At 44.1% G+C, this 15,381-nt stretch overlaps 1 protein-coding gene across 29 annotated transcripts in view; it reads right to left on the bottom strand.

Moving 5' to 3' along the window:
* LOC105201456 (CUGBP Elav-like family member 4) overlaps positions 1–15,381 on the bottom strand; it is a 574,742-nt gene that overhangs the window by 63,354 nt on the left and 496,007 nt on the right. For 16 of the 29 annotated variants that reach the window (XM_039448049.1, XM_039448052.1, XM_039448055.1 and 13 more), the window contains one exon: positions 7,018–7,143. The exons of 8 other annotated variants lie outside the window; for them this stretch is intronic. In XM_039448049.1, the coding sequence (XP_039303983.1) occupies positions 7,018–7,143 (126 nt within the window). Of the gene's footprint in view, positions 1–7,017; positions 7,144–9,787; positions 9,860–9,979; positions 10,060–15,381 lie in introns of all 29 variants that reach the window. 5 more of the 29 variants (XM_039448064.1, XM_039448063.1, XM_026135295.2 and 2 more) reach the window with 3 other exon arrangements.

The raw sequence follows: 15,381 nt of genomic DNA, 5'->3' as shown, positions 1-15,381 counted from the left end.
AAAGCTCGAGGCCGGCCACTCGTTCCTGGGTTTTTCCATTCGTAACGCCGACTGGTAACCAGGATTGGTCAGAAAAGTTCAGTGCGTGGAAAAAATTGTAGCAAATTCCGGTTTTTATCGCCTCAGATTTTATCTAATGAAATAAACTGGCAAAAATTAATAAATAACCCTAAAATACATTAATACAACTCTCTGCAAAAAGATAATTTTGCTTTAATTGGTAAAGTACATACTAATTACTATAATTTAAAGAAAAACAAAATTTTATAACAATAAAGTGTCTTTTCATGCAAATTAATATATGAAATATATTTTTTGAAACAAATTTTGCAAATATAAATGTTATAACATTTTTTTATATTAATTTTTAGTTGTATGAAGAAAACAATAGTAACAGAATTACAAATTTTTATTACCAATATAAAACTGGTTTATGTTTACTATTCAACATAAAGCTAATTTATTTACATGATTCACACGTGAAGTAAACGAAGGATCCCGAATGCCCCAATCGGTTCTGTTAATTTTTCCGTCGCTTACCGTAATAAATTTAGACGACGTCAAATTAACTAAAAGTCGACTTATAGCTGTTATAAAATCGACTTAGAAATGATTATGTTGGCTGACTGACAGCCGACTATAGTAGACACATTTGTCGGCTGTTAGACAACTATAAGTCTGTATTCAATCTAACTTTGAGATCGACTTTAAACTTCTTTTGCTGTCAGTTGTCTTTACGATGAAAACCATGCCCAACTAACTTTTTAGCATTTACATACGTTTCAGCAGAATTAAATGATTGAATCGAGATTTTTGAACAAGCTCCGAATCATTAGTTTATGATAATTTTATCACGAAATTTGGCGAATTTTTTAGTTGAGGTGCTTCATAATTTTAATTTCAAATGTAATATTAATTTATTATGAATTATTATATAATTTAATTAATATATTAAATATTAAGAATTATTGTCTATCTCTGTTTCACCAGACAATTGAGATTTGCATAACTTTTCATAATTTTTTAGCCATGCGCAATGGTGATTTTTTTAAATACCTCTGGATTTTTAATATATGTTGTTAATCTCAAATGTTTTTTTATTTTGGAAATTTCTTTGCTAACTAAATTCAAACAGTGCACAGTGTGAGAAGTACAATATAAAAAAGTTTTCTATATATTTTATCGTGTTTAATGGACAAGATACATTTTTGCTAGGTTTTTTTTTCGGAAAATATCGGTAAAAATCAATTTTTATCATTGGCGTGGAATTTATTAAAAAAAAAAAAGAAATAATGCCAACTCTGCTTTGCGGCTTTAAAATGTAGCACAAAAGTTCAATATAAAATTGCGAGTGTTTAATACATATTAGAACAAAATACAGGTGTGATATTTAAAGATAGCGTAAAGCTGTTAGTTTTTGTGTTACGACTTATTCGTCTGTCAATCACATCGACGCGACGTCTTATGCTGTCCCAAGTTCCCGAACGTTGAAAGAGAAAGACCGATCGTTGATGTTTCCAGCAGAGCGCGGTACTAAATCATAACGATGCCGCGAAATCACCGAAAATCCAGACGAAGCGGCAGGGGCTTGGATGCAGACACGCGAGTCCGGACTGTAAATCACGGGCAGCCTCCTCGTCGAGTGGCTGTCGGAGAGTCCTGGTGCCAGCTCGTCGTACGGAGCATTTATTAATCGCTCAGCTCCTAAATCCCGTGGCGCAGCTGGGCTCGAAATGTTTGTACGTATTGCAAAGTAAAGCGCGAGAGGGGACGCCGAGTCCTCCGGGAGAGGATTAGGTCGGACATATTGAGAGCTTCCACCCGAGGGCACCCTCCTTCTACGAGTAGAGCAGCGCCAGAAGGTGGCGGCGATGCTTAAACCAAGAAGGTGGTGGCTTTACCGCTATAAATATGACCGGTCATTTCGACGTAATATGCGCTTCCAGCGCGATTTCGATCCGATTTTTTGCAGCGTGAAATTCAATATTTTATTTTTGCATACACACCGTGGCTTGGCTGAGGTGCGACGCAGAAACGCTACGTTTGTATTCTGCAATTTGCATCGCGTCAGTAATAAGTAGAATCATTAATGGAATTACCGCTTGATAACTGCACGGCCCTGCAGGATAATGAGGACGGACAAGTTTATAGTCTCGCGATAATGAGGATGTGCCCGTAAAGCGCGGGATATTTTTCCTATAATCCTCGCGACAGTAATATACCGTGTGCCTGCAATAATGGAGGTGGCGTACGCCCCATGTGCGTGTCGAAGATAAAGGACGCAAATTGTCCGCGCGTATTAAGGCACGATACATACCGAGCGCGGACGCGCCGGTGCAAGTGACAGCCGAACGATTAATCGTCGATAACCATCGCTCGTTTAATGCCCCATCATAAAATGCTAGGCTGAGGAAATTATTGATTCGTCATATTTCCCGTCAGCAATATCGTTACCGCGGCCATCGCAATCTCTTTGCGTCGCGCAGTCAAAAACGAGGCTCCATCGAAAATGATCGGAAATGATTTCGCGAGAGCACCGAAATGCGAGTGCCGCCCCTCGTTGCCGGGTTGGGCGCTATAATCGGCGAACTGCAGCGACGATTTAAAGGGCGCTAACTATTACCACGACGATAAATCGCACTGACACAAACGTACTGAGAAAACAACCGATTACGCGCCGCTCGCTCGTGTTTAATCCCTAAACACTCATCGTTTCTAGTCGATGAAACGCGCGCCGCGCTGACGGATCGGCTGCAAGAGCATATTGACAAAGAACGCTCGGTAACTTGTTAATTGGAGAAATATCATTTGTTTTTATAGCTGGCTACCTAATTAAAGCTCCCATTTATTCGTGCGAGATTACTAATCGAATATGTTTATAGCGACACATCAGAAGTTTGCATAAAGCGATAGACGTTATGCTAGTACTTGGATGTTAAAACCGAGTAAATTAGCATCCGCCGCATCCCTTAAGGTGAGATCTTGAAGCGAACGATATAATGTTTCTCGTAATTGCATTGTTCGCGCAGTAACTCGCGAACTCATGATCTATTGTACTTCTCCCGTGCCCGGGGGTGGTTAAATGTTACATAATGCCACCCGATAGTTAGCGCGGCCGGGGCTGTGAGTACCAAATACCGCGTTTTGCGAGTCCCGGCGACAAAAGAGGATCGGGAATACCGGCGCGCAATGTTATTACGACTTAATGCACGGAATTGTTTCCCCGGTTTGAATAATCGTATCGCGCTTACGGCACACGGTTGCGCAATCCTGACGCACACAGAGTACACGTGGCTCGGTTGCTATCACAGAGGGTGCCTCCGTTTTACTCCGTGGTAGCGTTTTACCTCGACGAGAGAGAAAGAGAAAGAGAGCGTCGTATACCTTCCCACGTCTCGCGGTACGTAGAAGGGCCCTGCTCAGAATATATATTTTGTTCCATTATTCATAAACATTTTATAATCTTCTTAGCGCGGTGAATTATTGCCGTTCGCGCAATTGAAATAATGCGGACTCCACCGAGTTAAGGGGTGGCCCAGTTGAGATCGCGTACGCACAGTTAGGAGGGAATGTAACTCCAACAAGGGACGGGAGTGAGCCGGGGGGGAGGGAGGGGGAAGAAGTGACGCGGTTCTGTTCTGGCGGAGGGTGGCGGAGAGGGTTGCGCGGCAACGAGAATAGAACGAGTTCGTTCGTTGAAGTGGCGTTGAAATGTTTCGAAGCGAGGGAAAAATAATTGGACGAAGAGCTCCATCGTCGTTCCCCTCTTCCCCCCCTGGGATACGACGGTGGTAGAGCGAGGGGGGGAGGTCTCTGAGAGAAAGCTGCGGGGTAGGGACGCAACGCAGTGCGTCGTTTCGACGAAGGCGATGACGAAGGCGACGACGACAACAACGACGGAGATGATGGCGACCGACATCGCGTCTCCCTAAAAACTCGAAGATCCGAGTTCCCTTTTTTTTTTTTTTAGACTCCTCGTTACCGACAAATCTTCTCCATCACCTTTCAAGATAGGTAGCGTCATCCGATAAGAAAAGTTAAGTTGAAAGAGTAGCGAAGGGAGAGAGGATATCGTCGATAACTTTCGATCGTCGTAACTCATTGAGGAGGGAGGGGGAGGGGAGGGTCGCATCGGGGCTGACGGAAGTTGCGCGAATTACGTGTGCTAACGAGATATTCCGGTCGCGTGCGCTTACATTCTCGACGCGTAACTGATCCCTGTGCTTTTCTGACGGATGATGCCGGAATAAGAGTTATCGAAACGATATCCTCCCTACTGTAATTTCGATGCTTGCGTAGATTCGCGGCGTGGCGATACATATGTGTGTATCTATATAATATATATACACATATATATGGCCGCGCTCGTCGGAGCTCTGCCTGATCTCTCTATTACGGGTCGGATTAGCTAGTTATGAAACTCAACCGAGGCTCGGCGAGCGGTGATGAAGCGTGTTGGGAAAGTTTCCGCCGGGACGAGATCCGGGGCGTGGGATATGCCGCGGTGGAGTTGCGCGGAATAAGCGATCAGGCCCTTCCCACGACGAGCGCACATCCATCCCTGCCAAGTAACTTCGTTCTGATACGAATGTCCAAGGACGAATGTCGCGGTTGGGATTGCGGAGGAATTATCTGTGAAAGATTCGCTCTGAGCGCCAGCTTAGAATTGAAACTCGTTCGGAGGAATGGATGCAGCCGCGTGTGTGCGCGGTTAACGTCGCAATGGTCACTCTGCGCGATCGACGCCCTGCCCCACCAACGTTGGAAGGTCAACTTCGCGAAGCGGAGATTAAGCTCGAGATTGCGTCGAGACCTCGCGTGCTTCATTTCGTCAAAGGTATTGTAATTGTCGGGACGACATACCTGAGATTCTCGGCGGGTAATCGCGAATGCATTCTACGTGATAAACCGACTGCCGGTTGGAAACTGTCGTCGTGCTGCGCGCGCCCACGTAATTTTAATTAAAGAGCTCGGAAAGCCGGCGCAACATCGTCCTGGCTTTCGACAAAGAACCGGAGCTCTGACGCAACGGTAGAACGTAGAGGACAGGGAGAGGCCGGGTGGCGGCGGCGGCGCCGCGGCGCGGCGGTGGGCTTGGTCTTTGCTGGAAGCGAAGGAGCACAGACTTCGCACATTGTAAAGCTCTCTTCTCTCGCATACTACTTCCGTTACTTCTCCCTTCGCCGCGTCGTCGTCGTCGTCGTCGCGGGCGAGCAGCGCGCCTACCTGCCAAAGACGATGGGCGCGCTGCGTTACGTCACCGACTGCGAATCAAAATCTTATTAACTGCTGAAAGTGAGTTTCACTTCAAAGTGGAATTTAATTACATTCGCGCCTGCCTACCCGCGCCCTTCCTACCCGTTTTCTTATTTCTCCCAGTTGCCCCTCGGTTTGCCCTATCTCCTCTCTACGCTAGCTCTCACTCTTTCTTCCCTTTCTCTTCTCGCTGGTCCGTCTTGCTTTCTCATTTTCTTCGATCACCTCTTCCGCAGCTTGTTGCTAACCCCTCCCCTCCACCTCTCGTGTTGCCTGCCGAGTGAAGACGCATCGCGAGGTCTTCACTCTTGAATGAAAATATTTAAATTTCGCCGCCTCGTCCAGCGGAAATTATTGCTCTCGCCGCTTCGTCCGACTGCAGCTCCGCATCCACTTTTCGTCCGCCATTCTGCCAGTTATCCCCGCCCGAATTACATCCATCTCTCGCCGCCTACCTACCCTTCCGCGCTGTTTACAGCGCGAGCGGATATTCAAATGCCGTCGCGATTATATCCCTTCCGCCTGGGTTTAGTCGTGCATCATCGTCGGGCGGTGAGCCTCTATCTCTTTTTTCTTCTCGTAATGCCTGGTCGAGGCAATTGCCTTCTTTCCTTTGAGATAGTCGCCCTTCCTCCCTCCCTCCCTTTTTGCTGCCTCATCTTGTGATTAATTTCGCGGAGTCCGTTCGACCCCACCCCTTTGAAAACCAGGTGCCCCGGAGAGTCTCTTTGCTCGCTTCATCGTTCGATGAAAACGCTTGAAGACGCCGCGGATTATGAGCTTCGTGGCTCTCTCAGATATTGATGTACAAAGTGTCCAAAGTTACTACACTACCTCTTTTTTATTTCTTTGGCTATTTTAAAATCCATTTTTTTTATAAATAAAATGTCAATGATTTCTTTTGCACATAAGAATGGAGAGATTTTTTTACACGTCGGTCTTGGATGCAGATAGATTGTAGAAACTCGTCTTCTTTGTTTAATTTAAATTCAACTTTGTTTTAACAAACTTGCAATTTTTTTACTTGCAACTTAAACATTTACAGTTAAATGTTAAAAGAAACTAAAAAATGTAGCGAGCATTTGTTACATTCTGTATATATCGTGAAAATTACTTTTACGCTCTAACAAAAAGATGAAACGGCAGCGTTGCAATTGCGTAAGCTTTTACTTCAGATTATATACTGTTATCGTCGCTGATTTTTTGAAGGATTAAAACTGATATGAATTGAGTGGAAGAGGTAACGCGCGCGGCGAAGATGTAAAATGATCGTGAAGTAAAGAGGAACGCGATTACCCCGCCCTGCGGCTAAAAATTGCATAGATACCCGTATTTTTATGGACAATGTGTCTATGCTTTTATCCCACGACATAAAAATATACGCGCACCACATTACGGTACACTTAGTACTAGAGAGAATACGGTTTTCGTGCTTAATCCCTCAGGGACTGAAGCGTGCTATTTTTAAATTCCTTTATCGGCGATCTTTGAACTTTTTATGACAGCTAATCGTTGGTTGCAATATTTGCGACTCTCGCGTCTATTTTTATAGATTTTCAGCAAATCTCTATCGATGACCAAAGTAATGAGGTAAACGAGATTATACCTAAATATTTCAGAGCTATTCCGAGAAGATATTATTTTCGAAGAGGGTCGTTTGTCGAAAGCGATTATGCTGCATCTTGTTCTTTCACATACGCATATGATCATGCAATAGTTGTCAAATGTACGCATAGTAAAAAGCTGGCGATAGGTACTCACCTCTGCTGCTTCCGTCGGGTCCACGGAGGATGGTGCACTCCTCTATTGAACCGAAGGTAGTAAACAGCTGTCGCACATCGTCTTCAGTTTGTTGCTTGCTTAACATACCAACGAACAGCTTTCTGTCTGCGGGTCGACGACGGCGCGTTGCGAAATAGAGGGAACAGAGAAAAAAAAGAAAGAACAACGTTAGTCAGTTCCGTGTGCGGGCTAAGCGTTATAGGCGTTAAAGAGAAGATCTTGCGGCTAACACCGAGAACGACAAAGTTACACGGTTACACCAGCATCCACCATCCTAAAGGGAAGGGGAGATAGGGATATATAGATATAGATATATAAATATATATATATAAAAACGTAACATATCTGTATGTGCACGCGTACGGTACCTTCGACGCGCACGATTACACTCGTCATTACGTCAACGTGTACATCTAATAGCACTGGAAACCGCGCAAGTGTACGTGTGTATGGGTTATATGTGTGTTTTCTGTGCGACAATAGTAACCGAGGACAACCACGGGAACAATTATCATAACCGATAACAATGTAACATACATATGTAACAGTGGAAACGGAATTTTATAAAGGGAACGGTAACGGAAATTGTAATAACAAAGAATAAGAAAAATAATTCAACCAATGTTGTTCTACGTTCGATATTATAATATATCAAAACCGGAAACGAACTGACACACGAAATCGCGATAAAATCAAGTAGGATATTAAGCGATCCAATTGTGGCTGACACTTTGGACGGTGATCCGTGTCGAGTTAACGTTTTTACGATTTGTTTTTTATAGATGTAGAGAAGCGTTTCCGTTAAATTGCTGGCTAGACGGAAAAACATAATGTATACTCGAAATGGATCACCGCTACACAAAATTTAACAATGAATACTTATTCTGCAGCTATTTCTAAGTTATGCGCGAAAAGTTGAATAAGAAAAAACGAGTAAGTCATACGAGGTACTTTTTCAGTTAGAATATGATTTTGTCTTATCTCTGATGATGTTTGGGTTTGATCGAGACTTTTTCAAGATTGAAAACTTATTCTGATTTCCATTTCGCTTATTTTTCAAGTGGATGCAGCTTGACAAAAGTTTGGCAAAAAGTTTTACTCAATTCTGGTTTTAAAAGCATTTTCGATTTTGTGTAAGGTAAATTTATCCTAAAATAATTGTAGCAGCTACAGATTACAGAAATCAAATCTTGATAAATTAGCGACGGTAAGTTTGTTTAGAAATATCTGCACTGTGTAAGTCAACGCGTATGTATGTGTATGTATGTGTGTATCCTCGTGTAATATCAAACAGTATAAAACACGATCATGGCTGTGCGAGATTCACAATTAGTAGGATAACACAGGAAAGAGAGCTCCAGTTGAATTGGGAAAGGGAATGTGGCAGGTTGGAGAGCGGTTAAGTCGACTGTTGAGAAATAGGGATGTCATATAAATTGTCATATATAGAATCAAATCTAGGTAATACAATAAGATAAATGTAGCTCACATATATTATATCATAATGAGAAAATATGTACAAAGGTGATAAAAAACACATTGACAACGAACGAGACAACACATCCAACGAGCGAGCCACTATTATATGATCATAGCTGTAAAGAGCGATATATGTATATATATATAATAATTTTATATATATATAATATGTACGATCAAGATGGTTTTGTCCATACGAATATGGATATGAGATTAGACAGGGGTTTCGGGAATGTAAGACGACGGGACTGTGGACTTAGAAACGTACAATAAACTCGGTACTCGGAGCAAAGGGTCGTTGCTGTCGTACGGTCGGTAGACGCTCTAAGACCGCGATTCTCTCATATATTCTGCATCACTCTCGGTCCATTGTGCCGGTCTGTAGAATTCTAAGAGCGTCCACGCCACGCACGCCTCGTCGTGAACGAGGCTTCAATAGTGTGATGTAACGGCGGTGCGTAATAAACAGAGCAAAAAAAAACACGAACGACAGGTTTACGGCTACAGGTTTCAATCACGCATGTGGGTACGCACAACACTGTCTATAATACCTTCTGTAATGCGTAAAACGATGCGTATCGTGCCAGATGAGAGACGGATGAGAAGGGGAGGCTGACATAGAGGAGCCCAATAGCAATAATTTTCATCACGCGGATAAGCAGTGCGCGCTACCGGATGAGCGTGCGATAAAAATGACGATAAAAATTTTGTTTTTCGAAATTGTGTTTTGAAGAAATCGACCTTTTCGAATTTTGAGCCAATTGTTTGTGCCAATCCAGAGCCAATTTACGGACGTGCATACGAATCCCATGACCTAAACGTACGCGAGAGACCTAATGAGTTGCGCGTGTGTGTCGAAAGTTTCGAGAAACTCGAAATCTCTTTTTGCGAAAGAATTTGGACGAGCGCTTTGTGCAAATTTAGCCTCCTCGACGGATGGATATGCACCGGCTGCACTAAGTCGGGCTAAGGGATAGTGGTTCGTGAGGGAATGCTGGAGTTCGGTGGTTCAAACACTAGCGAGCAGCAAAATGAACTTTGCGGCGGGCTGTGCTGGCTGAATCAGCGGTGTTGGCGTGATGTTGGCGGGAGAGAATAGGGGGTGGGGGGAGGCTGGGTAGTTGGACCCGTTTCTCTTTCCTTATTCATTTTGTTCTCATTTCATCGAGGTGGGGGGGGGGGAGGGGGGAGTTCTCTTTCTGCCAATTTGCGGAGAAGAAGAATAGAGGTACTGGAAGGAAGCTAGCTATCTCCTGGAAGTCGAAGTTACCTTCAGCGGCCGAAACCGGTGCTTCCTACTTCCAGAAGATGGCACAGGCGCTCCCGTCGTCCATCATGCACTCTGGAATACAGAACAGAAACAAAGAAATGGCATTGGACCCAAAAAATACACCATTCGTCGTCTATATGAATCCTCGCATGATTCAATTCGATCTTAGTCTCGCCCAACTGCATATCGTACCCGTGCGTTTCTTTCGTATACTCGTACAGTACAGGACATTTCTTTCGATTGGATCTTCTGCGTGATGAATACGTTACGACCTATCAGATTATAAAAAAAAATTTATCATCAGTAACAAGAATATCATTTAAAAAAGAATGCGTTTAAAAGATATCGCTGATTTGAGCGAAAGCTATTTCTTTTGTAAATTTATTTTATAATTGATCATTATTACTAATCGGTTTTCAGGTACTATACTGAATTCATTTACGTAGCAACGATTAAGTCTCATTAAAATGTATATTCCGTTATTGTTAAATATCAAGTATAGGTATTTTTGATTTTAACAGAGCAATTAGATATTGTAATTATAGTAACCTAATTTTCATAATATAACATTAGTCGTGGAATTATTATGCAATCAGTTTAATAATCGCAGGAATTAAACTATCACAAAATATCAATAGCACCAGTAACAAGATTCGAAACTCATATTATGCTATTTATGATAATGAAACTCGGATAATTTTCACAAACACTTCAATATGTTGATTTTAACTAATTGATAAATCTCTCGCATCAAAGGTCTACATCGAAATCGATCAGTGGGAATTTATTTTAAATTTTTTTCCTGAAACAATCTTATTTCTTTATTTTTATTATATAAATGAAATAAGAGACGACACCTTTACATTATACGTCGGGTAATCTCGACGTTTTGCGTTCCTGCAAAAAACATTGAGAAAGTTTATGTTTTTCCGGTTAGATCGCGCGACTGCATCCCGGATTGCGACGCTCTGTTTTCGATCTACCGCATTTCCCGCGTGAATGAGCTTAATGATGCGTTTCGCGTGAGGGGGGGTTATGGAGACGCAAAATTGGCGAGCCGAGTTAAAGGTCGTTGTCGCGGATGCTAGACGAGAACTCATTCCGTGAGATGCCTTGGCTCGCGCCTTCCAGCCGGGCTCCGGGGCACATTTAAGGATTTGTCTCGGGAAATTAGATTCTCGCCTGACTTGCAGCCTCGTTGCATCCCCGCTTTCCGCAGATTCTTCCCTCCCTCCCCTCTGCTGCTTTCACCCCCGGCAATCCTCATACCGCCCATACCCGTCTCGATTCCCTTCGGCGTATCAACGCCTCCTCGTCGTTCTCCTCGTCGGGGAATATCCCGTCTGTCCTTAGCCCCGGGTACTTTTCGCCAGGAGTTCGCTCCCATTGTCGCGTCAGGATACCGTAGGGACCAAGAATTGGACCTTTGTCGCCGGAGTTAAGTGTTAACGCGCCTTTCGCGCCGCTTTCCTTCGACTCCCCAAGCGGAAGCGAAAGAGGAATTAACTCTCGGGAAATTATCATCTCGCCGAACGACGAGAACAAAGCGAACGTTTTGTTTGACACGACGCGGTTCGGCGTGGATGAAACCGAAACCGCATTTTATTCGTGTTAACGAGTATTCTTCTGTATTATTATGGGTCTACTAAATGGCGGTTCTGTCGAATTATCGTCAATGTTAATTATTATCCGTGAGTTGCTACGTTTGTATATGATAATCAGTAAATTGAAACATATTTTAAAAGAAACGATTATTGGCAAATTTTTATTCTTCTTTTAGAAATATGAAATTGGTATTAAAATACTTAAAGGTAAATCTAATTAAATCTCTAAATTTTTTTGGTACTATATTCGGTTCATTAAATTTTTCTATCTTTGAATATATATTCAATGTTTTTATAAATTTATTATTTGGAAATTGAAGAAAAACTAACTATAATTATATTTCAATCATTAAAATAAGATAAAATTAAACGACGCTAATATAAAATTCCTTTTCTCTAAAATTTCGATTAAATATTCTACATTTATGAAATGTTCATTCAAATGAAGATTATAAATAGTAAAAAAGAGTGTTTTATAAACGCGTTTTGTAATTTTCATATATCTCTGACACGTTGTTCGGAAGTGAACTAACTTGGCGAATACTCTGACACATCATAAAATGAAACTACAGTTACAAATCCAGTGAGTAAGTTGGCGCTTGCCTTACGACGGTACCCCGTCATCCGTCGCGTTCTTCTTCGTAAGAAGAAGTACGAAGACGGACTCTTATAATCCGCGAGGATTTCTCTCGGACGGGTTTAAGACCAGTCCACGTCACGTCAGCCGAGCCGAACTTAGCAGCGACGCGGCGAGAAGGCGGCCGTGGGCCCACCCCTTTTCCCCAACCCGATATTCCAGGATACGTTTATCTACGACGAAGAGGTAGCGGTAGGGCGAGTGATGGCGGTGGGAGCAAGGTGGCTCGCTGAGGGATCGAAACTTATCTACTTGCTCAACTAGCTCCGGTACAGCAGCACCCACCCTTATCCAGTCGTAGAAACTTCGACCGACCCTGAGTTGGCGCGGGCCAACTTCCGCGCGAGATACGCATTTCTCAAATCTGTTCTCGTCGCTGTAAACTTAATTCCGGCTGCTTCGGCTGCTACTATCGCGCGCGCGGAGAGTCTTACCATCGACGTGCGTGAAAAATGTTTCGGGAAGGAGCTTCGTCGGGAATCTCGAATGGTTTTCGCTGAAAATCCTTTCGAGGTAAACGCATCTCCGATGATACACCACCGCGATAAGAACCGGAAAGGATAAGTGCATAGCTCGTGTCGAGTTACGGTCGTAAAATTCTGAGCCGATATTGCGAAAGATAGTGCGTTTATGAACGGCCATTGTTCGCGCATTTCGACACGGTAAATCTATAAACGTTAGCAAGGATTTAAGATAAAGTCAAATTCAGCATGAAATATCTTTTGGACTGTTTGTCGTAAAATTTGCGGACGGATTTATTGCACAAACATTTTGCGCGGTATCTCGCGCGTATATAAGTCTCCCGAGGGCAGGACGCGCGATATGAGAAGCGATACAGCGGAACAATCCGCTATTTCCGCAGTCGAATGTTCTAGCGTCGCATCGTCTCGTAATTAAAGCCTGATTTATCTTTTGTGCCGCTAATAGGACGTTACTTTGCGGAGTCGTCGTTCGACTGCCAGTCGTTACAGAAGGAAATCCATAAAATGATGTAATTAAGCCGCATGTCGGGGACTGCGAAACGCAGGCGTAAAGGGCAGTCATTAACGTGGAAAAAGGCGAAGGAATCCCTTGGAACAATGCGACCGTTCTCGATGGAAGAGAGGAGCGATTATAGGCGTCGCTATCTCAAACTATCATTTTATGAAAATAAAGTGGTAGAGCCTTTTCTTTTTTTAATAGGAATTGTGTGCAAGTTACGTCGATTTTGCTTACTAAGAATACTATGTTTTTCACTTGACAGTTTGTGAAATCGACAAGAAATTACGATTATGACATATTCGACCTACTTGGGGCAACTTAAAGTGATTCAATTCGATTTAAATTCATTTTCGAATCAAGATGAAATTCTTAGAATCCATTTACGCGATCAAGATAAAATTTATATATGGATTAAAGCGAAAAACGAGTTAGTGTGCGCTGACGGGCGTATTCGAGTGACCTAAATGCGTGGGCCGATTGTTACCGGGCAGTTAATCCCATAATATCGTTAATTGCGAGAGGCGATCAAATGCCGGAGGTTACTAAAACGTAATACGTCTTCGAGATAGTTTAATTCCGACGGACGTTGATGATCAGATGAGGCAGACCGGTCTTGACATTCTTAAGATAATTACGCGTAACATTGGGATCGGTAATTACGCGACCGTGGATTTGCCACGGTCCTATGCGTTATCTCAACAAATAACATGATGCCATTAACATTTCCTTCCCGCGTCGAGGAGAACCCGATGAGGGATCATGTCAGCGGTCATGAAGGATTATAAAGATCACGCCGGGATGGTTGTTAAGGATGAGGCGATTAGGGGGTGGACAAAGAGAGTGAGAGACGCGCGAGAAGATGAAGCGGCGGAAACCATCTTGTACGATCGTACGCGACGGAGGATAGATATCGGCGATGCCGATGAGGGTGGAGGCGGCTCGACGGTGTTGTCGAAGTTCAGTAACCTCCCTGATTGAACTCTCTGCGACTACGTGGATACAGCGTCTACATAGGTATATACCGCGCCGCAGAAGCAACGGCGGGAGCGGTGCGGCGCAGCGGCACCGTGCTCAGGATCACTCCTGCATCCGCGTCAAGCCGAGGCTTTGTGGGGCCGCACGGAGGCAGGCGACCGGAGATTACAATGGCATCTCCTCCAGATTAGCATATGAATTACGATCCCCCTCATCTACTCCCCTTCGCCGCCCCCCGTACCTAGTGCTGCCTTCTTCCGCGTATCCCGGTCTAACGCCCTGCGCGATCTCCCTCGATCTCTTCCTTCGCATTTCTATATGTATCTCCCTCCCTCTCTCTCTCTCTCTCTTCTCTTTCTCGCTCTCTCTTATATGCACCGCTCTCCTCCTTTATCTCCGTGTGCTCCTTGCGTTGGAGTCCTGCCCACCTTCGTCGGAAGGAAGGACTTCGGAGTAGTTGCCGGCTCGTCGGGAACGCTGTCCCCGGTGCGGCGCGGACTTTGCGAATGGTAACGAAGGGGGCCCCAACGGCTCTTAGCCTTCGGGAATTCCCGGACGAGCTTCCCTGCTATTTACATGCATCGGAAGCGACGCCGGGAGCTTCGACGATGGCGCTCGCCGAACGGATGGAACAGTATCGATCGGTTACGACCCGCCTCCAAAGATAAATACCATATTTTTAATTAAATCGTGGCTCCGATGGATGGTACGAGTTATATTTGCCGAGATGCTTTATAGAAATTAACGTATGGGCCGAATTTCGAGCGCGAGCGCGAAATGAATGAACGAAGAATGAAAGGGCGTTAGATTTTCGCGCAAGATAGCATTTTATAACGCTCGTAACCGCATCAAAGATCGTGCGTTTTTTTTTTTATTCGAATAATAATACCGACCGAATTATGTATTTGTATACATGGGAAAGTATTTAGATCAGCGAGATAACGTTGGGCGCGCAGTCACGCGATTGGGAGGAAACGCGAGGCGGGCACGAGCGCAAGCGACGACTCATTAAAAACGATGGTCAATCGGCAATTTGTCTCTCGATTATCTGAAGCCTCGTCATACGTACGCGGGTGCCCCGTTTATCCTACCGTGACGCAAAATTTATGACCCGCGGCCACTGCGGCGATAAGCGAATGTCAACATGACGGCTAGCTGTAAAATTCTGCGTAATTAATAAAATTGGTTCCTGGCGCAAGATGTGCACGGGGAAGATACGGCGCGGGCGCGAAAAGGAAGCCCCGCGCGCGCGCGACAACTCTGTAGAGAGAACGAGCCGATGAATATCAGCAGCGCACGGCTGGGTGGGTGGTACCCGCGCGCGGTGTACATTTTTTATCGTGTAGTCTATCGCGCCGCCGGCGCGAGTATAAATTTTATACGACGAACTTGTTATC

Source organism: Solenopsis invicta, chromosome 4, assembly GCF_016802725.1.
Source record: "Solenopsis invicta isolate M01_SB chromosome 4, UNIL_Sinv_3.0, whole genome shotgun sequence".
NCBI classification, from domain to species: Eukaryota; Metazoa; Arthropoda; class Insecta; order Hymenoptera; family Formicidae; genus Solenopsis; species Solenopsis invicta.
This window is presented reverse-complemented; position numbering and strand designations above follow the sequence as displayed.